This window comes from Manacus candei, unplaced genomic scaffold (genome assembly GCF_025592945.1).
Source record: "Manacus candei isolate 608988 ecotype Guabito, Panama unplaced genomic scaffold, ASM2559294v1 h1tg000017l, whole genome shotgun sequence".
Taxonomy (NCBI): Eukaryota; Metazoa; Chordata; class Aves; order Passeriformes; family Pipridae; genus Manacus; species Manacus candei.
The window spans coordinates 9620696-9643934 of record NW_026138065.1 but is presented as its reverse complement, the minus strand read 5'-3'; the positions used below and the strand labels follow the sequence as shown (position 1 = coordinate 9643934).

The window sequence follows — 23239 nt, the reverse complement described above, 5'->3', positions numbered from 1 at the left end:
AACCCAAGGAAGTGTCTGTTTCTGAACCATTCAGGCCTTCTAACCTTTTGCAATGGCAGATCAAAGACCACAAGGGAAAGAGACTGCAGGTGCCAGTCAGGGCAGGTTTCGTCCTGTCACAGCACTCCGGGAAGAGGCATTTGCTAATGTCTGTTAATCTCATGGCATGCCAAGGGAGAAAGACAGAAAAAAAAATTGCCATAAATTCTTCCCTTTCCCCAGCAACTCACACCCTGGCTCAGGGTGGCTGCGCAAATGCTGGCTGGCTTCCTGCAGAAGGGAGAGCAGTGGGGAGCCTGTGCCTGCCCCGGGGTGGCAGGGCAGATCTGGGGCCACTCTACAGGAAGAGTAGATGGCTCTGTCAGGGAATAGGGGTTGAAGCAGCTGCAGAAGCAGCATCAGACTGGAGGTACACGTTCACAGCAAAAGCAGCAGTAGCTGAGACCATGAGAGCAAAGCCCAAAATCCATCTTGGGTGTTGTTGTCTCCCACAGAAACACTCTCACCCTGCAGCCAAGGAGGAAAAGGTAGCAGCAGTGGAGGTAACATAACCAGATACAGGCAGAAGGCAGGATTAGGCACAGGTTAGGGCGCTGTAGGGGATGGCTTTGGCCAAAAGCCAGATTTGCCCCTCTCTTTCTTTTGAGGTGTAAATGGCATGCAAGGAGGCTTCTCCCGGTGGCTTCCCTGTGAAGATAAATAACCTGATCCCCCGGTTATTATCCCCCTGCTCTCCTCCCCTTCCCCTGACTGACTTTGATTATTGTAACTTTACATGAGCTTTTAATTTGCGTGCAGGCAAGTACAAAGGTACAACCGGATATACCTGTTATTTGCCAATGACCTGAAAGAGTATAGTTTATGTTAAGCCTTGGGTTATGCTAAGGTTTGCACGCGATTCCTCAATATACATGCTGCAGGCAACTGATGGATGGAGGTGATGGAAGGTGGAGGAAAGTCTTAAAGCGACAGAACCTGATTTGACTCCTACTTGATCCACCAGTTATGTAGAGGCCTATATTGCAATTCTGTGTAGAGACCAAATCTTACCCTCTCTTCAGGCAAGGAATATGTGGTCACATTATCCAGGCTATAGTTTGTTCACAGCTGCACCTGCAACTGATCTCATGAAAGCTTCATGAAAATTAGGCAAAAAAGACAGGTAGGATGTTTACACCTCCCTGTTTGTACATACTCTTGCATGGCAGGGAGAAGATCAGAGGTGGAGGAGGAAGCTACAAGTGAGATAATTCATGGCAGTGGAATCAGTGCAGAGTGTGCAGGGATACAGCTCTTCTGAGGTATGGGAGCCTGTGATAGAGAGGGCATCCACATTTTGTTGCATGTGACTCAGCCCCCCAACAATGTTTGGAGAAGTGTCATTTGACCTAGCCTCCCTTAGCAAGATTTAAAGAATATCTACCACTCATGGGTTGTCTGGTCCTGCAGAAGAGCGAGTAGTTAGTCTAGTAGTTACAGCAGAAGAGATATAGTTACAGCAAGGAGAAGTGGGGTCCAGTGCTGAGTCCACACACTGACTTGCTCACTCTTGAAAATATCCACAGGGAAAGCCTAGTGACATCTGTTAAAAAATTTAGTTCAGTGATTTCACATCAAATTAGCTAGGTCTTCAAGCAGAAAGGAAGTGTCATTATCTGCCAGACAAATTAACCTTGAGGTCTGAAACTTGAATGGTTTTTTTATTGGTATGTGTCTTAACCTAATGTTACAGGCTGCACCAGAGGAATTAATTAGGCATTTTTTTCAGAGGTTCAGGAAAGGGAAAGGATCCTGCTCATTGTCAGCTCCACCTCTTATCTCCAAGGAAATGAAGAACAACATGAGTTAAATGAAGTTTTATTGAACGTAAGAGACAGATCTTGCTACTCACACTTCTCTCAAAAAGAATGGAACAAGGTACAGAAAGTCAGGTGAGTGCATTGTAAAATGATTGTTAAAATAACAGAAAGCAAAATGGACCTATTGTAACGAGTGCTGTGTTTCTGGACAGAAGCACATTTAATCTTTTTTATGCTTCAGCTTCCCCATAAAATTGGGAGTGATGACTGTGTGTGTATTTGCCCAGTACCTGTTCTACTGTTCTCTAACTTGTAATGATAGACCTTGTACAGCCAGCATCCAGGAAAATTATGTTTACATTTTCAGAGAGCAATTGAGGGACTGAGTTTTTACTCATGTTTTTAAGTCAAATAATCCAACATTGCCTTCCACCTTCACAAGCCCACAGTCATAAGGCAACCATGGTCAACTTGCAAAAGGTATTTATCTGAAGCAGCCTTCAAAATAAATCCATTTCCTCTCCTTCTCTCCCCTCACCTCCCCTCCTCTGATATTTTATAGCAACTTCTCAGAAGCTGTGAACTCTTAAACATGTGGTTGGTCTTTCTGTGGTCAGTATATTTATGAAAATATAAATGTATGTACAGGCTTGTTCTGAGGAACAGAGTTTTCAATTAAAAAAAAGCCAAACAAAACCCAACCAACCAAAAAAAATAACCCAACACATATAGCAGTCCATAGTCTGATTTTTAAATGTGTGTAGCAAAATTATCTAATGCTGCTGTAAGTAGTGATGCACAAAAAACAAAACAAAACAAAACAAAAATCAAACCAAAAACCCAAACCCCAATCTTGAAGTGTTGTGCACTTAGAAACCTGAAAGAGTGTAAAACTGTCTCTTCTAGCCCTGAAATAAAGCATTCATAACAGTAAACCCTGCTGTGACAGGGTTAAACAGTCAGGAAAGGGTTACAGGCTGCCTGCTTGTCACTTGATTCATCAGGGGTTTAGATGAAGATGTGTGCCCTTCTTCTGGCATGGAAAGCCTGGGAGCCCCTGCAGCTGGCTTTGGATGAGGGAATAACTTTGCTTTGTGTTACTTTATGAATTTGATGTTTAGATAATAAACTGTATCCCCGAGCGAAAGCTGAAGAAAAGTTGGGTATTTCTGTGCCTTGACCTTTCCCTTGCCCCCGGGCAAGAAAGCCCACCAGCACACAGGCTTTGAAAGAACATGTGACAAGAATGGTAAAATATTTTCCTTTTCCTTCATTAAAGTAATCCTGGGTTATATTATTAAAAGAGCAGTGTGAAGAGGCAGGTGTGAAGAAGCTCTAAAGAAGTGGTAGGTCTACATTTCACTTGTACATGCAAGAGAAAGTCCTACTGAAGATATTGGGGTTTTTGATGAAAGTAGAGTGATTGAGATTAGTTCAGGATATCTATCTAATACTCATCATTTGCAGTGATCATGTTGCAAAGCCGTGGCTGCTGAAGCATGAGTTATATCTTCTATCTTCAGAAAATACTAATTTCCCAGGTGGGAAACCTGACATTAAATCAGGAGGACAAAGCAGTTACTATCATCTGCAGCTGGATAGGGAACACAGGCCTCCAAGTCTGAAGCAGTACATGTGTAAAACACAGTAGCAGTAACAATCTGCTGTGGTGTTATTTCCTGTTGCTGTTCCCATGCTCTGCCTGCATGGCATTTACTGCTGTTGAGGTACAGGGAGTGGGAAGTCGCTTCCGAAAGAGTGTGTATTCCAGGCATGAGAGAGGAGGGAGATACAGATGGTCTCAGAAGGTGTGACTAAGGACAGGTTGCAGCACTGTTTATACAGTGCTTGTGGAAAAAGTGATGGTGCCAAACATATTAAACATTTTTGCATGGCAGCTTTCTTAAAATTCCGAGAAAAGAAAAGTTTTGAAAAATCTTGACAAACAACATTTTCTAAATTATCCTGTTGACTTAAGCAGCATAACACTTTCCTTAAATTATTCCCATCAGGAGAAATGATGGGACATTTGGTTTAAGTCAGTATTTCCATATTGATTCACATTAGAGAGGAAGGCTTCAGCAGACTGCAAGTGTGGGAAACAGTCTTAATATCCCAAGGGATTTGGGCGTACTGCAGGGAAGGCCTGACACCACAAGATGAAGTAATAGCAGGACAAATGAAATTGGTTTATGGTATCTATCTAATAGTCAATAGTTTCAGTGCTCATGCCTCTGAATGGCAACCTTGCCTGAGAAGGCAACCTCTGCACAAGCATCAGGGAACTTTGTCAAATTTAATGAAAACACTGTATTCAATAGATATCTGGACAGACTGGAGAGAAATAAGCGCAGAGCAGCAAGAACTATAGCAAAGTTTAAGGGATGGAAACCCTTTGGTTTGCTTAGGCTGATAAAGACTTCAGTGTTTGGGTGGATGTCTTAAAGAGTAATGAGGACTGAAACATTTTTCCTGGCTCTAATGGATGTCTGGCCAAAACTTACATGATCATCACATAAGATTTAAACATAGGAAAAACTTCATACCAAGACAACAGAACACTGGAAAAGGCTCCTCGTTGGAGGTTTTGACAAGTTAGAAAAATGTTTCTCTGCTTTACGTGGTTCTACCTTGCTTTGATTGGTGTGAATGAGTGTGACTGTGACTCATTTCAGGATTGTTGTGGCCTGAAATATCTTTGCAAAGAAGGGATGATGGTGGCCCTGGTGCAATTTTCTGCATTTAAATGCACTTTATCAAATGCTCCAGGTGGAAGCCAGGGATCTTCCTGCTCTCTGTAAACCCATACACCTCTTCTCTTGCAGGAATCTGAAGTTGCCTCTTTGTCCTGTAAGGTCACTCATATCTGAGTACTTTTTTCAATCCTATTAGTTGACAGTCTTGATAGATGATTTTACTGTGATTTTTAAGGTTTACATTTATGAGCAGTCCTCCTTTCTGGTAATGTTAACAACAACAAGCCCTTCATTTAACTCTCCTCTAAGCTGTTAATTCTTGGAAACCAAAGAGGTAGTGCAGCACGCACACACTTCTTTGGCCAGTTGTCTCCCAGCATGCTGAGCTGTAAGATCCATGGGTGCATGCTAATGCTACCTCAGTGTGTTGTCAGATCATCTGGCAGGATAAACTTGTTTTATCACAGCTTTTATGCTTTATGCCACCTGTGTAAGGAGATGTGATACCCATAAGAGCAATTTGAAAAGAAATTCTATTTAGTCTGGCATTAATGCTGCATAGGTGCCTATCTTCAGAATAGTCTGAACTGATCTGAACTGACAGATCAAACTTGTGGAAGTTTTGCATAGCCCAGGTATTTTAGATCTATATTCCAAGTATGCTTGCCTTCTAGAGTTATATTACTGAGTTGTTCTGTTTGGAGCATAATTCTTACTCTTTCATTAAGGTCAATTGAAATTGTTATTTCAACAAGAAAATACATGGATTCTGTTTACTAAGTTGATACTGAGCATTTTTAAAAAGGTTGTTTCCTGTAGTTTTAATGTACCCCTCCTCAACATGTTTTGCTCTACAGCATCCTTGTTACATATTACAGGATTTATTTTGAGCGGGCTCTTCCCTATTTACTCTTGATTTAAGATCTAGGCAACTATCCAGATTATACAGCAAAACAGTTTGTATAATAGATATAGATAACTCTGTCAATCAATTGTACTAAGCTATAGAGGAACACTTTAAGTGTAAGAAGTTATTTACATCTAAATTCCAGCCAGCATCCGAAATAAATCACCTAGGGACACAGATCTATTTGCCTAAATGTACACAGATCATAGTGATAATAATGTGAATAACATTTTTTTGTGAGCTAATCACAGACCCTTTCGCAATCACTCCTAAACATAGCAGTACAGCTCACTTGTGAGGTGTGCAATTATTAAAATTCCATTTTAGAGAGCAAAACACTGAAACAACATGATTAGGGACTTTCCAGAGGCCATCTCTGACACTTGTTACTTGCTTGGCAGTAAAATCAAATTTAATTACTTCTGTTCCTGTACTTTATCTACAGACTCATTTTCTTTTTTAATAATTTCATCTGGCATTACCTGTTATAACAAATATCTTTTCATATTCAGGCAGATCCTTGCTAAGTGTTCCCATTGGTGGATAACTTTTGACAGATATTTTCCATCTTACTAAGAAAATGTGAGAAAAAACCCAAACATCTTCTATATGAGCAGAATTAATTCATGCACCTGCTTCTGCTGTTTCCCAAACTTTGTTTTGAAAAACCAGGTCTGTATTAGTGTCAGCTAGGCGCCACACTCACTTCCATCCTAATGCCAAGTGCTGAAGCTGGCTTTTGAAAGTGGCTCACCCTACTTGAAACATTTTCTTGGCACCTCTTTTAAACTCTTTTGGGAAATCTGTCAACAAAACACATATTTAGAACACCAAATATGGTAGAAAAACACTTGTGGCAAAAAATAGTCAACTCCACAGGGAGTGCCTCCTTTGTTACACCTGTTATGTATCATTTGGGACAAACGACTCCAGCTCTGCTGTGGCCGTGGTCATGCCCTGACTCATGGAAGAGGAAACCTGCACAGAGCTCACCTGCAGAGACCTGGAGGCACAGCCTTGACTGCAGGTGCATGGCTCACAGTACTAGCAATGCACGTGTGAGCATCCAGAGGACATGGAGCTCCCCCCTGTGACCCCTTGGCTTTGTGTCCCCATACACAAGGTGGAGTGAGCAGTCTCAGAGGTCAAACAGCTGAAAACCACAGCTGGAAATTGCCAAGAAGTACAGAGCTGCTGAGGAGGATCTCCAAGGATAACATAGACCACCCTGTTGCTGCCAAACCTGGTTCAAATATGCTGTAATGCTTCCAACAGATGTGTCTCAGCTTTCCCGAAAACCCTTCCCTCTGGAGATCCCACTTTGTCTTTTGACAGTACCTCTGGGGCTGTGTTGCCCTTTGCCAAACGTCGTGCTTCAGGTTTCCTTCTTGCAGTTCAAACACATGTTTATTCATTAGGGATCCAGTGAATAGGTTCTTCTGTCTGCAATCTTGTATATATTTGAAATCTGACATGGTGTCTCCCCTCAATCTTCTCTAGACGGAGCCCCCCATTCTTCTTATAAATTATACCTCCCAGAATTAGGTTGATTCTTGTTCATTTTTTTCCAGGCCCCCTGCTATTTCTTTGTCTTACTCTTGCTCTAAAACCAGAAAAAGTATCCAAGAAAGCACAAGTGAGTAGAACAAAAACATTTTATTTTTTTAAGATAAATCTTGTGACACATCTCTCCAGGATTGCTATTTGTATTAGCTCTCTTGTCTGAGGAGGAAACAATTTCTTTTCAATATTATATGTCCTGAAGAATGATCTTGCAAGGTAATGAAAGAAGTTGAACAAATGCAGTGTGAAGAAGTTATAACAGTTAATATGTGGATGTATACCTATCTTTGAATTTCATTGTTTTTATTAGTTTTATTATTGTAGCAGTGTTGTGATAATTAAAAGTATTTCCTGTTTCCATGGGAATGACATGGGGGTTTATGTGTCCCCAGGAGCAGCTATTTCTACTTTAGCAGGAGCTATTTTTATGATCTTCTTGGAAAACACTTTCAGTATTCTTGACTTTTCCTTCCTATCTCCCAACTAGTCTATTTTGTTTCTTGAAAAAATACAGCAGTGTGTATTTGGGTAGAGTATAGAGGTAGGACCATCTTCTTCATCAAAGTTATCTTTCATTTCTTTCTTTCAGTATCTGTCCACGTCATCTCTTCACAAGCTGTCTCTGGTATTTCAGTGGCATATCTTTTGTCATTCAAAATAGCTGTGCTGTTTTGTACAAAAAGCAGAAAGAGGGCAATTATGAAAACTGGGCATACATGAACAACTCTAGAGATCAATTCCTACTAGAATAAATTCCCTCTCTGAAGTTGACAGAAGTACAGTAGCTCCATGACCATGGTAAATGTCTCTGCTCATAGCAGATGTGGAGGACTCATTTAATTACACTACCCAATTATCAGACACTTTTCCTATTAGCCACATGAAATGTGAGTTTGTTATGGGATTTAGTGGAAGTTCCAAGGCATTTCTGTATCCTAGTCAGGTTCTTCATGTGTTCAGTCCTCACGAATCTTCTCTGGCTTAGCACATACAGTAGCGTTTATTTTGACTTGGACCTTCTTTGGTGCAGCTGGGAGGATTCAGAATAAACCTGTGTGTTGACGGTAGACCAGTTTTCCCATGGTATATGTGGCTGACTTCTTTGTTTTCGCTAACATTTTATTCCATGACCAGAGTGCTGTCTTCCAGCATAAAAGGCATATGCTACAGTGAAAACACCAGCTTGAAAAGACTGTGAGTGAGAATGAAGACAGGAATCATTAGTACGGAACGCTACACCAAAAAAACACTACAAAAAACTTGGCTATGCTGTGGAAAGTTGAAACGATTAAAAGGCGAGATGTGTCTTTTTTTTTCTTCTAGCTACATGCAGCATGTGTTTCCCATGTCTCATATTACAAGCAAATGTGAACTGAGGGTTTATGGTAATACCACCTACGAAGTATGACATCATTTTCCCCACAGGTGGTAAGTCAGTTTTCCAAGGTGTGTTTACATGGAGCATTTCAGAGCACTAACACACACACGAGATACTTAAACAATATCTGTAATTACTGAAGAGTTTGAGGAAAAAAACCACTGTCTAGCCAGGTACGAGTTGTAGAACACCTTATGGCAAAAACTGTGATGTCATTCATATTGTCTTGATAAATACTTGTTAGGGCATGACTTTGACTGAAGTTAAATGAAGCTGATAATTTGGTTTATAAGTGTGCAGCACATAGAGCTTGTGTAATAAGACTAGTTGTTAATAAGATAAATAGTCTGATAGTGCGGAAGCAAATTTGCTTATATTTTGACATTTATAAATCCTGTATTTCAGGATGCTGGTCTGTTTTTAGCTAAGTTGTAAACCACAAAACAGCATAACAAATTGTACAAGATTACTAGAGGAAAAGTGATGAAAATTACGATCAGTTACATGCCCAGCTTGATACATTTATTTTCCTTTTGGGTCATCAGAGAACTGAATACCAAAGACTGTGAAATATTGGCTTCCTTTGTTATTCTTTGTGTTTATTGAAACAATTTTATGAAGTTAAACAGGCTGAAAATGGCTCTTGACAGCTAAGTCTCTTTGTTATTTGTTACCTTTTACATTGGAAGCACATATATAAAATATGTGCTTAGAAGACATTAAATGGTGTAAAACCATCTCTCTGTATGTCACTTCAGTTCCAGTGCCTGTCTCCAGGATAGATTCAAAGCTGTCTTTCTCAAGGACTCGGGACATTTTTATCAGAAAATGGTAGAGAAGGGGAAGGCTCTGTGTCCTATTACCATTGAAGCGCTGGTCTCTCACTTTGTTTTTCATTGTTAGTTTTTCACAGTCTGATCCCATTCAAGTGGCTTAGCAGATGTGCTTGACCACCTACAGCCTTTTTGGACTGTTTTCCTTCCTGGCTTTTCAAGCTCAGCTATTCAGGAAATCTGAACTATGTGTTGATCTCTGAGGCTGTTCCAACTTCCCTTAATGCAGCAATTATTTAAAAGAAGTAGGTAGCAGTTCTGCAAAATACTTGTCCACATTTCTCTTGGATGCTTTCCTTTCATAAGCAGATGAGAAGAGTGTCTGGTTTTAGCTAGTTTCCTGGGGAGGCAAAGCAAGTGCAATACTTGCTGTCTGCATGTATTTGTGTGTCTTAATGACCCACAAACAGCTTTTTAACCCAGTGGCCTCTCTGAACTAGAGGGAGGGCTGGACATTCCTATAAGCTTCAGTCAAAATGAACAGAAGAGAGATGTATCACCGAAGGTTTGCTGAAGGGCAGACTTCATCACAAGTTCATCCTTTAATAGACAATTCAATCACAAGGCTAATCCACAGAGGCAAATTCATTAGTTTCACTGATCACAGCGTGGTGAGTAGCTTACACCCCTTGTCCAGGAGTAAGGCAGTATTCTGGTGGATGCTAAAATTTTGAATTTTAAGAAATACCTTATCAGAGCATATTTCTCTTGACTTTCACATCAGTCTCTTGATAAATTTATTTTCTGGTTATTTTATGCGTTATGGAGCCCCATAGGGCTTGATACTGCACCTACTTTTTGTGCATATATATTGTTTCTCAGTCCAGCTAAAGAGTGATAAGGCATTGCTACATTAATCATCCTTCAGCACTCCTTCTTTTCTGCTGTGTCATGTTCTTCTATGCTGGAGAGAGAACATTGAGAGAACAAGTTTTTGATCGAAAAAAACCCTGAACAAAACCAAACTGATATTTTGCCAATTTTGTTGTTTATGTGACAGCATTTACAGCTTCTATTCATAAACTCTTTTTAATCTGTAGCACTGTAATATTACTGGGGGTTTTTTTCCTTCTTCTCATTGCCAAGGCAGAGTCTCTGACTGTCAGTCAAGTCTTTAGATGTTGCTCTTCCCAGTGGCAGCATCAGGCCCAGTTGATCCCCAGAGGGCTGAAGATGGCAGGTCTCCTCTGGACCTCATCCCCTCCCAGTGGTGTGGTGGAGGCTGCATCAGAGCTGCTGAAGCCCTCAGTACCAGAAAGGACTGGCCTGGGGATGGACAGGGTACCCAGTGGGTATGCCCACCTCAGCACGCCAGTAGAAGTTGGTATTGCCATAAGACTTTGGGCAGTGAGCATGCCTCACAGTGGTGCAGAGGCAGGCTGCTTGCTAGGATCATTTGAGCCTTTTCTAAGCTATTTAGTCTGCATATTTTGGATACCATGAATATGCATACTCAGGACTTGGACCATTGGCTTGGGTGGTTTATCTGAAGTCTGTTGCAGTCAGCCCTGTCTGTTTTCCTCATGGCCTAGTCAATCTCAGAACATATTTTTTACAGTTGATACAACTTACCTCTTGCTGGAGCAGTAACAAAGTCTTATATAGCTATTAGGGAGAGATTTGCTGCCAGAACTCCTGTTCTCAGTCTTTTTTACCACTAAGTATGATAAAGTCAGTAGGGATCCAGATCTAGATGCATTCAGCTCATCTGCATTTCTTTGTGATAAAACTATCTATTTCTGTCCTTGCTCTTTTATTATACCTTCAGAAGTAGATGAATTGTTTCTAGTTTCAGATGAAGCACTTGGTTTTCACATTATAAAACAATGTAAGAGACCTCTCCAAGTCACTGATGTTGCTCAGAGGTATGGAGTGGCCCTGGGAGGAAAGATAAAGTAGCCTGAGCTGTGGAGAATCCAAGTATTTCAGGGTTTGTAATTTGTCCTCTTTAAAAACTCTGTGCATTGGTTACGCGCACGAGTGAGACATTTGGGTCCACTTTCCTGCAAAGGTTTTTTACATGAGGATTCTCACTTGCATGGAGTTTTGTCCCATGTAGTAGACCCATTCATGGCAATTTTCAGTTCTTCTGTAATTTCATATCTGTAATATGGGAAATAAGATTTTGCTGTGAGAAATATTAAATAAACAATGACATTTGAAATCTGAGCCCCTGCTTTCACTAGAACAAAGCTTGTATTCTCCTTAGGCTAGTGTAATCACTATTCCTTTTAGGAAACACATTTCTTAGATGGATTTGAAATGGTAGTGTTGAAACCTAACAATAACTAAAGAAATGTGTTTGAAAGATAATGATTTGCACAGCTCTGCAACATTTGCCGTAAGCAATGCTTTAGAAGAGGAGTAAAGTTTCTAACTTGAAAGGAAAGAAGGCAGCATTGGATTTAGAAGCGTCTCAAGGTGACTAAATGAATTACTCGTGTTTCACCCATTGACATGTGAGGTGGGAGCTGCTTTTATTAGTGACTGACAGCACAGTGTCACCCAGGAAAGCACCTGATAGTCTAATTTACTCATTGCCTTCCACAACCTGACAACTAAGAACTCTGTAAGCAAACGATTTTCTAATGATGCCTCAGGCTGATGCGTAAAAAAAGCTTGCTTTCTCTGAAACATGCTTGGTCCAGCAATCTGATCTCTGTGTCTTCAGATATTCCTGACCAGGCATGATGTATCAGTCCCCTTCTGACTGCACAGGCAGCAAAGCTTTCCCAGTTTCCCCTTCTTGCACATAAAGACTAGACAGGGGCTGCTCCTGCTTCCTTCAATGAGTCCTAGATTCCATAAAGAATGAAAAGATTGGAGCTTTTTCTTTTGAGATGGCATAAGCAAAAGGGAACATGTAAAATTAGGCAACATAGTAAAGCATTTAGAGCAGTTAGATGTGTTGCTTTTGTCACCTTTCTCACAGCACAGGAGAAAGACATGAAATATGAGCAAATTCCAAATAGATTAAAGGAAATGCATTTTATGTAACATACAGCTGGAGCTTGAGACTCATTGCCAAGAAATAGCAACCAGACTCAAAAGTCAGCAAGACTGGGAAGAGGACTGGATAGTAGTGGGAATGTTCAGAAGTACTTTGAAAATGCTAAGAAACAGGTTTAGAAGGGATGTAAACATGAGACAGTTGTGAAATTTGCAAAAATCAACCCCTTCAGCATTAAACATACAATTTCAATGCTCTTCATTGTTTGATCTTTTGAGCCTGTAGGTAAACATGCCTGTCAAACCTCATTGGTGTTAAGCAACGTATTAATTTGCCTGTGTATCAAGAGCATGCTTAGCTGCTGTGGGGTGCAACAGCTCCATGAACAACACTTTGTCAGTGTCTAGTCTTTTTCCCCATCTTTGGGTTTTCAGTGTAATCTCCTAGGGATAATTGAGCTTGTCCATTTTCTTTAAGATTTTAGACAGGTGGGAGATCCTGTTCCCCTGCAGGAAAATTTGCTTGGGAGGTTTATTCGAGCAAGTCCTGAATACTTGTAACATCAAGTAAGTTTTGAACAGAGTAGGATTTTTGTGGCTGGTCATGATTGCTATGCTAGTTGTTCATCTCCAGATCTAAGTGCTCCTTGTAGCTCTTTAGTGAAAAGCTGGACTGAGAAACAATATATATGGATAAAAAGTAAGTGCTTCCAAAATGAGGATTTTGGTACTTGCTGGATCACAGAATTACAGAATATTCTGAGTTGAAAGGGACCCATTAGGATCATCAAAGTCCAACTCCTGGCCCTGCACAGGACAGCCTTAAGAGTTACACCATATCTCCTCTGATCATACCAGAAGATGAGATTTATTGATAAGTTTTGTTCCTATAAAGATGTCAGCCTGCAAGGTTCTTCCTCTATGTTTTTCTCCCTCTGGGCAATTGCATGGTCACTGCTTGTACCTTTCCAGCAATTTTTGTCTCCTCAGCGCATGCCTTTTTTGAATGCAGAGTTGTTTCAGGAGGTTAAAAAGGAATCTACAGGTAAGGTGAAGTTCTTGTTGTAGGAGAGGAAGGACTTGGCAGTTGTCCCCACATCCCTCTGGTAAGACAAGAGGGAAGAGTTGTACCATTTGTGTCACCCACATTGTGAAAACTAGACCCAAAAGCCAGAAAAGAAGAGGAAAGCTTGCTTTGTCATGTGAGAAAAATTGATTAGCAAACCACAGTGAGGTATTTCAGACTATCTTCTTATTTATTCTTAAAACTGTTTTATTTCTTTTTAATGTTAGCAATCAAACAAAATATTTGAAGTTTTTAAGGGGCATAGTTACTTTTTTGTAAATAAGGGACTAACTTATTCAGCTATACCTGTCTCTGTGATCTGTGTTTTGATTCAATGGAAAAGTGATGACAGGTGTTGTCATGCAGTGATTAATTCTTTCAGCATAACTATCCAGGCTCTTGAATGATTTATTCCATGTAAAGTATTTGGCAAAAATGGAATCTACTTAATCTGTTTAAACAACAAGAGAAAATTATTAAACTAAACTTTCCACTCAACCTACTGAACTAATATGGATGAGGTCTCATAATGAGGGATTTTCTCAGTGAGAATAATGCCAACCCTTCTTTTAGGTCAGCACCAAAATCAAAGAATCATAGCATCATAGAATTATAGAATTGTTTAAGTTGGAAAAGACCTTTAAGATGCAGCACTGCTGCATCCACCACTAAACCATGTCCCCAGGTGCCACATCTACATGTCTTTTAAATACCTCCAGGGATGATGACTTTACTTCCTTGGGCAGCTTGTTTCAATGCTTAACTGCTCTTTCTGTGAAGAAATTCTCCTTGTATCCAATCTAAGCCTCACCTGGAGAAACTTGAGGCCATTTCCTCTTTGTTCTATCACTAGTTACTTGGGAGAAGAGATCAAGCTCAACCTCACTACAATCTCCTTTCAAGTAGTTGTAGAGAGCAATAAGGTCCTCCCTGAGCCTCCTTTTCTCCAGGCTAAACAACCCCAGCTCCCTCAGCTGTTCCTCAAAAGCTTTGTGCTCCAGACCCATCACCAGCTCTGTTACCCTTCTCTGGACTTGCTCCAGCACCTCAATATCCTTCCTGAACTGAGAGGCCCAGAACTGGACACAGTACTCCAGGTGTGGCCTCACCAGTGCTGAGTACAAGGGAAAATCACTGCCCTGGTCCCACCAGCCACACTATTTCTGATCCAGGCCAGGATGCCATTGGCCTTGTTGGCCACCTGGGCACACTGCTGGCTCATGCTCAGCCAGCTGTAAAACAGCACCACCAGATCCTTTTCTGCTGGGCAACCTGCATTTGGCCTTATTGAACCTCATACAGTTGGCATCAGACAATTGATCCAGCCTGTCCAGATCCCTCTGCAGAGCTTCCCAACCTTCAGCAGATCAACACTACAGCCCAGCTTGGTATTGCCTGCAAATTTACTGTGGGTTCACTCAGTCCCCTCATCCAAGTTGTTGATAAAGGTATTAAACAGGACTGGCCCCAACTCTGAGCCCTGGGGAACATCACTTGTGACTGGCCACTGTCTGGATATAACTCCATTCACCACTACTCTCTGGGATTGCCATCCAGCCAGATTTTTACCCAGCAAACAGTGCACCTCTCCAAACCATGAGTAGCCACTTTCTCCGGGAGAATGCTGTGAGAGCTGTTGTCTAGGTAGACAACATCCTGCCCTGGTTTTGGCTCAGATAGATTTAATTCTCTTCCTGGTAGCTAGTACAGTGGTGTGTTTTGTATATAGTATGAGAATAATGTTGATAACACACTGATGTTTCAGTTGTTACTAGACGGTGCTTACTGTAACTCTTTCAGTTAACTCTTACTGTAAACTTTTCAGTTTCCCATGCTCTGCCAGTGAGGAGGTGCACAAGAAGCTGGGAGGGAGAATAGTCAGGACAGCTGACCTGACATGGCAAAAGGGATATTCCATACTGTGGAACATCATGCCCGGTATATAAAATGGGGGTGTTACCTGGAATTGGGCTGATGGCTGCTTGGGGATAGGCTGAGCATCAGTCAGAAGATGTGATTTTGCACCAGTAAAGGGTGGTGAGTAATTGTGTTGTGCATTGCTTGTTTGTTTGAGTTTTATTCCTTTCTTTCTTCTTATCTCCCTTTTCATCACTGTTATTGGTAGTATTAGTATGTTTTACTTTACTTCAACTATTAAACTGTTCTTTGCCCATGGGTTTTTACTTTTTTTCTGATTCTACTCCCCATCCCACTTGGGTGGGGGAAGTGAACAAGCGGATGTGTGATACTTCGTTGCCAGCTGGGGTTAAACCATGACACATCTGCAGGGTTTGTGGCTCCATCATTGCTCTTGTTCTTGTTGTTGGTTTTCACTGCATTAGAACAGATTACAGCATTAAAACAAAGGTCTGCATTTCCCATATCCATTACTTTGTTCTCATGAGAAGGAACCCTTGTCTGCCTGTTATAATAACCTGATGTACCAGATTACAGTGAAGTTAATTGGAACTGACAGTATAATAGGAGCAACTGCAACTTAAGGTGCCATAAATTTGTTTGTTTATAGATAGGATTTTGCAACAAAGAAAGAGTTTTATAAATCAAAAAGATCTCTCATCAGACTTACCTTACTGAAGAGTAAAACAATATCAAATAACTAGAAAACAGAATTGTTCTGAAAAAGCCATTTATCTATATTTCTTTTTAAGTAGTTGATATATGAGCATTTTGTTTATTTCAACCAGTATAGCATTGCTGCTCTTTAATTCAGTCCCACAGTCCTGTAACATTTTTTCTACATCTTGATGACATGTGAATGCCAGTTTCTTCACTTCCCTTTTGTTTTTGGTAAGTTTCAGGTTTTTTCTGGTTTCAGGAAAAACCTGGGCTGTCAAACTAGGAGTCAAATGCATTTTCTAAGTTCTATTCTGTATATAAAAATATCATAAAATTTAAATAATTATTGTGACTCAGGTCCAACTCATGTTTTTTCATTCTTGGCTTGGCAGTTTTGTTATTGTTTATCAGTCCTGACAAGATGGATCTTGTCAGGATGAGATCTATGCTGTCCTCTCTACATTCGTCCCAGTCTTGTTCTTTAATTTACAGCTTAATCATAGGAATGGTACAGTAATTATCATCTTTTGATCACTGGTACTCTGCTAACCACCTTTGCACTCTTCTTAGCAAGGCATTTGGGACACGAGCAGTTTTGAATACACATTTAGAAAATAATACCAAGAGTTTTCATAGCAGTTTATTTGCTGCTTCAAGAAAATGCATCTTTTTCTTTTTGATGGATAGACCATCAATATGGGGTTCACACATAATTGTATTTTACACTTCTCCAAATTCTACTGGTATTGGTTAATGAATATGTTAAATTATTTTAAAAAGTTTCAAAGTGTGTATAGCAGAAAGCAATGCTTTTCTCCCTGATGGATTAAGAAATCTGGTACTATATTAATGCAACATTCATAAAAAGCTACAGCATTCTCCTTTCTGTGTAATAGACTATAATCAGTAATTTGCAACTTAATCACAAGAAAGTTATCATCTCTTGCCTAGTGCTGCTGCAGCCGTCACCTTGGCTAAACATGTTACCAAAAACCAGAGGATTATGCATCTTAATAACGTGCAGTACAGAGAAGGCAGCATGACATAGCTGAGAAACACTGCTGACAGAGTACCACAGTGCGCCAATGTGTAAAATATTAAAACTGGAAAAGGAAAGGGCCTTTTTAAAAATTTTTCTACAAGAAAAATCCCAAACATTTCATTTAGAGCCTGTAAAAAAATTGAAAATAAAGTTCAGTCTTAGATTAAGTTGTTTGGTTTCACTGCTCCTACAGTGGTAGTCAGCCTGGTTGGATCTTCTCCTACTGTAGCACTCGCCCCTGTGTATTAAACCACAGCAACATAGTATCTCAGTTTTAATTGTGTCAGGGTAAATTCCTTCAGTTTTCTCTTGCATCATGTGTTCCCATTCTCTTACCATCTTTATGGCCCTTCCCTACCTGTCTCAGATGGAATTTATCTTTCCTGAACACACAAGACAGCAAGAACTTTATACACTATTGTAAATGAGATTTTACTCATGTGTGACATTAGCAATAATATTGCTGTTGCTGGAAACACCTTTATTTTTCTCTGTAGGTAATAATGAGCAGGACCTCATCATATTCAGCGTAATGCAGTGTAGTTGGCAGATCTATCATGATGTGTACCTATTTTACAGAGTACAGTGTCATCACCTTTAAGAATTGCTAGCAATAACCCACCAAGCCTTTTGTAATGAATTTTAATTTGATGGTTAAGATTTGTAGTTAAGGACTGGATAAGCACTGTGCCAATGGGCTTGGTAGCTGCCAGGCCAGCTAGGTTGGGATAAGGCTTAGGCTGTGCCTCTTTGAAAATTAACAGCAAGATCTCCTCAGGAAGCTCATTCTCAAGCTTACCTCAGGTTAGCACATGACATTTTTATTGCTATGGTGTTTTGTCCTTTTTAAAAATCTCCATTAGAGGGAGCCTGTTAAAACTTGCCAGCTGCTCTTCCCCTTCAGCAGCTTCTGACCCTCTGGTGCTCTTGGATGGCTGCTCTGTGACTTTGTAATGTATGCAACCTGTCCTGGCTTTGCTTTAACTCTGCCAGGAAAGTGACACTTTCAAAAATACTTTAAAATATTTTTTTAAAATTCTAAATGTCTGCATGAAAGCCAAGGTTTTATATAAAGAGCCTACCAGTGGCAAGCCTTTGATGATCTTCAGGAGCAAGGCTCACAGTTGTGGATAATCCCCAGATGTGGCTTGTGGCCACATCTGCACCATGGAGTGCTGGCTGAATCCTCCACCTTCTGCAAAATGTTCCATTTTCCTCCTTCCAGGACTCTTTGTTAAAATTACTCTTTGTTAAAATTACTTGCTTTTGCTGACACTAGTTGAGCTCATGGGGACTGAAAGGGACAGGAGGGCTCTCAGAAGCCAGGAGGTGGCAGCCCAGAGAAGGGAGGGTGGAAGCATCTTGTCACCACACAGCTACATCACTCCAGGATGTCTGTCTGCAGCCAAATGTTGCCACATGCCAACGCTGTTGGGAGTCTCTTATCTGCATTCATTCAGGGCCTGCCCTCTCTTCCTTGAAACTGTGAGGTTTGAAATTAAACGTCATGTTCTTTATAAATAATCATAATTGGCAGCAAGCTTGTTGAATGTGGTGTTTTGCATACAAATTAAAACCTTCTGTAGTGAACTTGAGGCGGTCCTGAATCAGGTTCACTGTTGCAAAGGGACTTCAATTTTGTGCCACTTCACATGAATTAGTTTAAAACTGGTTTCCCAGGGTGCTGCCTTTTTTCAGGGCAGACCTCTCTTGGGCTCTTTGTAAGGGCAGCTGTTCCACTGCCAGCATTGAATCTGTATACTCCATGTTTGGCAGTAGCACTAATAGAATCATTTAGCTGTGCTTGCAAGAAGAATCTCTGAAGGGTATGTCCTATCATTAGTTGCCTCCAGGGTCTGTCCACACTCTTACCTCCCCAATTATATCAAATATATCTGTTGGCTGTGGAAGCTCAATTATGTACCTTACCGTAAGCACTTACCTTTGTGTTGGTGTTTCATCTCATTGACTTCAGTGAGATCACCTCTGCATGTGCATCCATCTGTACAAAAAATATTTGCAGAAGTCTAATCCACAGTTGGTTTCCTCTTTTGTTCCCCCTGTGTGTTGTTGTCAGTGAACTGTACAGTAAAGTCACCACCACAATTTCAACCACAGCAGAAATGGAATCACATTAATAAAGTCAGTGCAGTAGGCGCTGGAACAAATGTTTTAAAAGTGGACTATCCACTGCATGGGAGTGGAGAGGACTTGGGGGTGTAAACAATTAAGAAAGATAATGAGAGTTACAATTCAATTTATTTTACAAGTGTTTTACTTTTTTTAATAAAATTTTATTCAATTTTATTTAATTATAACAGAGACATATCAATTGATCATTTGAATCTGTAGAAATGGGAGATAATGCTAGAAGCAGTTGGCAACCCTTGAAGTTTCTCCAAATGGGACTTCAAGTTAATCTGGAAGAAGAGAATATTTACACAAGACAAGTCTCTAAGTACTTTTTACATGAGGAGCTTGCACTGCTCTCATGTTGGTCCAGTGCGAAGGCAACCTGTTGCTGCGAGCACTTTGCAGCCACAGTTTGTAGTGTGTTGGCAGAAGGTGTTTCATTACACCTAATTCAAAATGTACTGAACCCAGGATTCAGTGATTTCAGTTGGATTTAAATTTTGCTCTTAGACTACAAGTTCTCAGTTAAAATAATCTAGATTTAAAAATCCTCTAGAGACAGCTTAACAAACAGACCTTTGGAAGTGAAATGCTAGTGAGGTGAGCTGAGGGAAAAGGCCTGGTTTGTATTGGTTTTGAAGACAAACTTCCCTGGCCTACTTCTCTGAAAGTGAGCAGCAAGTGAGCACACCCTGCATGCAAAGCACTGCCTGCTCCCCATCCCACCAGTGAGCCTGTGCTCCTCTGGCCCAGCCTGGCCACACGTGGCTGCATCAGCAAAGGCTTTGGCACCTCGTCCCTGGGAACTGCAGGCAGTATTTCACTCTCACTAATCTAACTGAAACTGGAAGAGGTTTGAGTTCTTCATGTCCTTGTTCCTCTTCCCACTTAAGTGCCAAAGTCTGTCTGCATGTGGCAGAGACTGCTTCAGCCTTGGCAGAGTGAGTGCCCACATGCACTTCTGAGTCTCTTATTTTGATTTATTTTGAGTATCTGTTCTCAGTCTACAAAAGGTAAATGGAGGCTACAAGCTGAAAGAGTGAAACTTTTCTGTAGGTTTTTTACCCGCTATCTCCCTTTACAACAAATTCCTTTATAAATACAGAGAAGTAAAAAACCCTATCAGCATCTACTAATTAGGCATGAAGCACCTTTCCACTTAGAAAAGACAGAGTTATTGCAATACAAGTTTAGTCAGATACGGAGAGAAAAGTAAATATTTGGGAAAAGAGGGGATCTAATTTTTAAACCTCTCTATATATATCAGTTGATTTCCAAAACAAAACAAAAGATCAAATCAAATACAACGTGAAAGAAAGTGCAAAAAATATTATTAATGAGATCGTATCTGCTGAAATTGGCCAAGTACTTATGCAAGTTGCTGAAAGAAATTTGATGCTTAATTCTTTCAGACAATTTGGATGTTGCCAGAGGTGATGTTCCACCTGCCTACAGGACACTATCTGCAACTTTATGTCTTAAAAAAAAAGTTTTGAAATTTATATTAATCATCTCATTTACAAGCTACTGGTACTATACATGTTGCTGCAGATTAACTAACTCATTGGCTGGGTTTCAAATAGTAGAAAACAAGGCTCTGCTCCCACATTTTCCCTTTCTGTCATGCTGATTAGACTGCTATTTGCATTCTTTTTATCCCATCTGGAGCCCTCAGCAGAAGGGATTGTTTGGCTCTGGAAGATTAAAATTGGTCTGATGACAATCTGAAGGAAATTTATCTTGTTTTCATGCTGGCATTTTAGCATGCATCAAGCCTCCATTAGGTTAATGTGGGCACACACATTACTGTGGTGGTAGATCAGGCAGCCAGAAATGACAGGTCATGGTCACACTGTTATCTGGTGCTGAATTGCATAGACTTGCTGGGAGGGATAAGTCCCTTGCATTTCCTGTGGGTACCACAGAGTAAGACCATTCAGCCAGTGAGTTGTAGCTGATGCGCTACTACTTCAGACCTGGCTTCAGCCTTGGTATCTTCTTCATTTGGGGATCTCCTAACAGATGAAAGATGCTTCTGGGGTTAAGCAGCTAAAGAGGCATATCCAGTGTGAGGCAGGTTCTCCATCACTTCGTCCACTGTGTGTGGTTCTCTGTTTGCAATCAGGGACATTCCCAGAGCAATATATGGGCAGGATCCCTTCTCAGCCTTGTGGCAGGGCTTACAGTAACCAAATCATTCCAAGCATTCTCTCCACTCTCTCACTGCTTACTGACAGATCTAGACTACCACCTGCTGAAGGAGGTGTCTTTTCATATTGTGAAGTCTTTCATTTCCCGATTAAGAGCAGGCCTGCTGGGTATTGCTCTGCAGATTGTTAGATGCTCTAGGAATTTGATAGTCCATTCTTGAATGATTAATTTCTCATACATATGGATGTGAGACAGCTGTACAACACATACGAAAATGACACAGAATCTACAGGAAACATAACCTTCTGGGTGGCATCTAGGGGAAAAGAGATCTAGGAAATGGCTTAGATGCCTTTAAACACCCATGTTTAAGCTACTGCATGGAGATCTAGGCTATGTCTACACCCCCCCAAACACCCTACAATAGAGTAATTAATCGATGAAGGGCATAGGAGCACTAATAATTACCCATAAATGCTGTTTTTGTTTATCTTGCAGAGCATAAAGTCAGGTTTCTGACAGCAGTTGTTGTTCTTCCTGATAATCTTACTTGCTTTACATTTTTTCTACATTTGTGTAAGTCTTTGTGTCAATAAGCACATATCTGCATCTTGAGGTCAATGCTTTGTGGAGTTAGAACCATGCAGTGTTTGTGTGCCCTTGCAGATGGAGATGGCTGGCAGCGTGCGAGGCTATGCCAGGCTCCTGGAAGCAAAGCTGCCTTTATTGCATCTCTGGGACCTTCCAGGAGACAGAGAGAAAGGACTTCTTACAGCTTACTTGCTTCCCAAGTGATTGGGATGAGTGAACTGATTATTGACAACCTGTCATTAAACTGTCACTGAAAGCACTAAATTGTATTGTTTAACCCGGTTCTGCAGAACAATCACCATGATGCTGTGAATCATCAGTCTCAGATGTATCAGCTCAAATAAACAATTATCAGTTCAAATTGCTATTTTAGCTGCCTAAAACATTGTTCTGTTTTTACTTTAAGTCCTATGACAGGGCTTCCTGTGAAGACTTTTTAAGAGAGGAGACCAGCAGGACCTGATTAGAGCATTTGGGTTAAATTTACTCTCCTCCTAGATGTCTGTATTTCTGTCAGTTTTAAAAATTAATGTGTCTTATCACAAAGCACAGGAAAGGTGGCATCTTTGGAGGACATTCACAGCAAAAGCTTTGTGTTTCATGAATGGTTTGTGTGTGCTACTTAAGGATCATAAAGCATACACAAATATTCAATCTCTTATGCAATTGTGGCCTTTTTGGATGCAAATACTGTTTTTATATATCTTTGTAGAAGTCCTTTGAAGAACATTGGCTACTATTTCCTTTTATTTCTCATTTTCTAGGACTGGTAATTTAACCTCTCTTCCTCACCTCACTTTTTCCCTGGTCCAACAGTACCTTTCTCTTGTCTGTTCTGAATTGCATCAAGTTAGCATCAGGAAAACATAGTGTTTATCCCACAGTAACATTTTTCTCTGAGACAGGAAAAATATTTTGCTGTGGTTGGAATTCCCTGTTCAAATGTGAACTACTCCTGTTTTATGGAACAACGATAGGAAAACCATACTGAGCGCTCAAATTGTAAAGATGAAAATCAACAGGAAAATACAAATAAATATCACTAAGCATGTGGTGACTCTTGAGTTTAAAGGTCGTATTTTATAAGATTTGTAAGGAGTACAAAAAGAGTAAAGGGAAAAATATAAAAGTCAACCTGCCTGTGAAAGCAGATCATTTATGCGGTTCCAAAGAAACCTCTTTGTGAAAAGATGGTTATGGAAAGTACCAACAGAAAAGACACTGCTCGTGTCTAATGTAAACTGTAAATATTCTAGGCAGAATAATGTCAGCATATTAGATAGACATCAAGAAGGAAATGAGATGACTTTTTATCAAACCCACAGATCTCCTTACATCCAGACTCAAGGCTCTTCCTGGTTATGGGAGTATGATGTGAGCAATGCTTCCTAACAGACTTTTTTCAGGTTTTATTAATTTTTGTGGGAATCTATGGAAAGGCAGAGGAACGCGTTCAGACAGTGGGTAGCTGAGAAAGTCTGGAATGGAGACTATTCCTTTCCTTACTCAGGTCATTGGGGGCCTCATAAACATTTTATATTTGCTTTGAAAAGA

General features: G+C 40.4%; 1 protein-coding gene across 1 annotated transcript in view; it reads left to right on the top strand.

Moving 5' to 3' along the window:
• Positions 1 to 23239, top strand: part of LOC127469345 (uncharacterized) — a 69531-nt gene that overhangs the window by 7533 nt on the left and 38759 nt on the right. The window contains exon 2 of the mRNA XM_051783507.1: positions 1769 to 1931. Within this exon, the coding sequence (XP_051639467.1) occupies positions 1769 to 1931 (163 nt within the window). The remainder of the gene's footprint in view (positions 1 to 1768; positions 1932 to 23239) is intronic.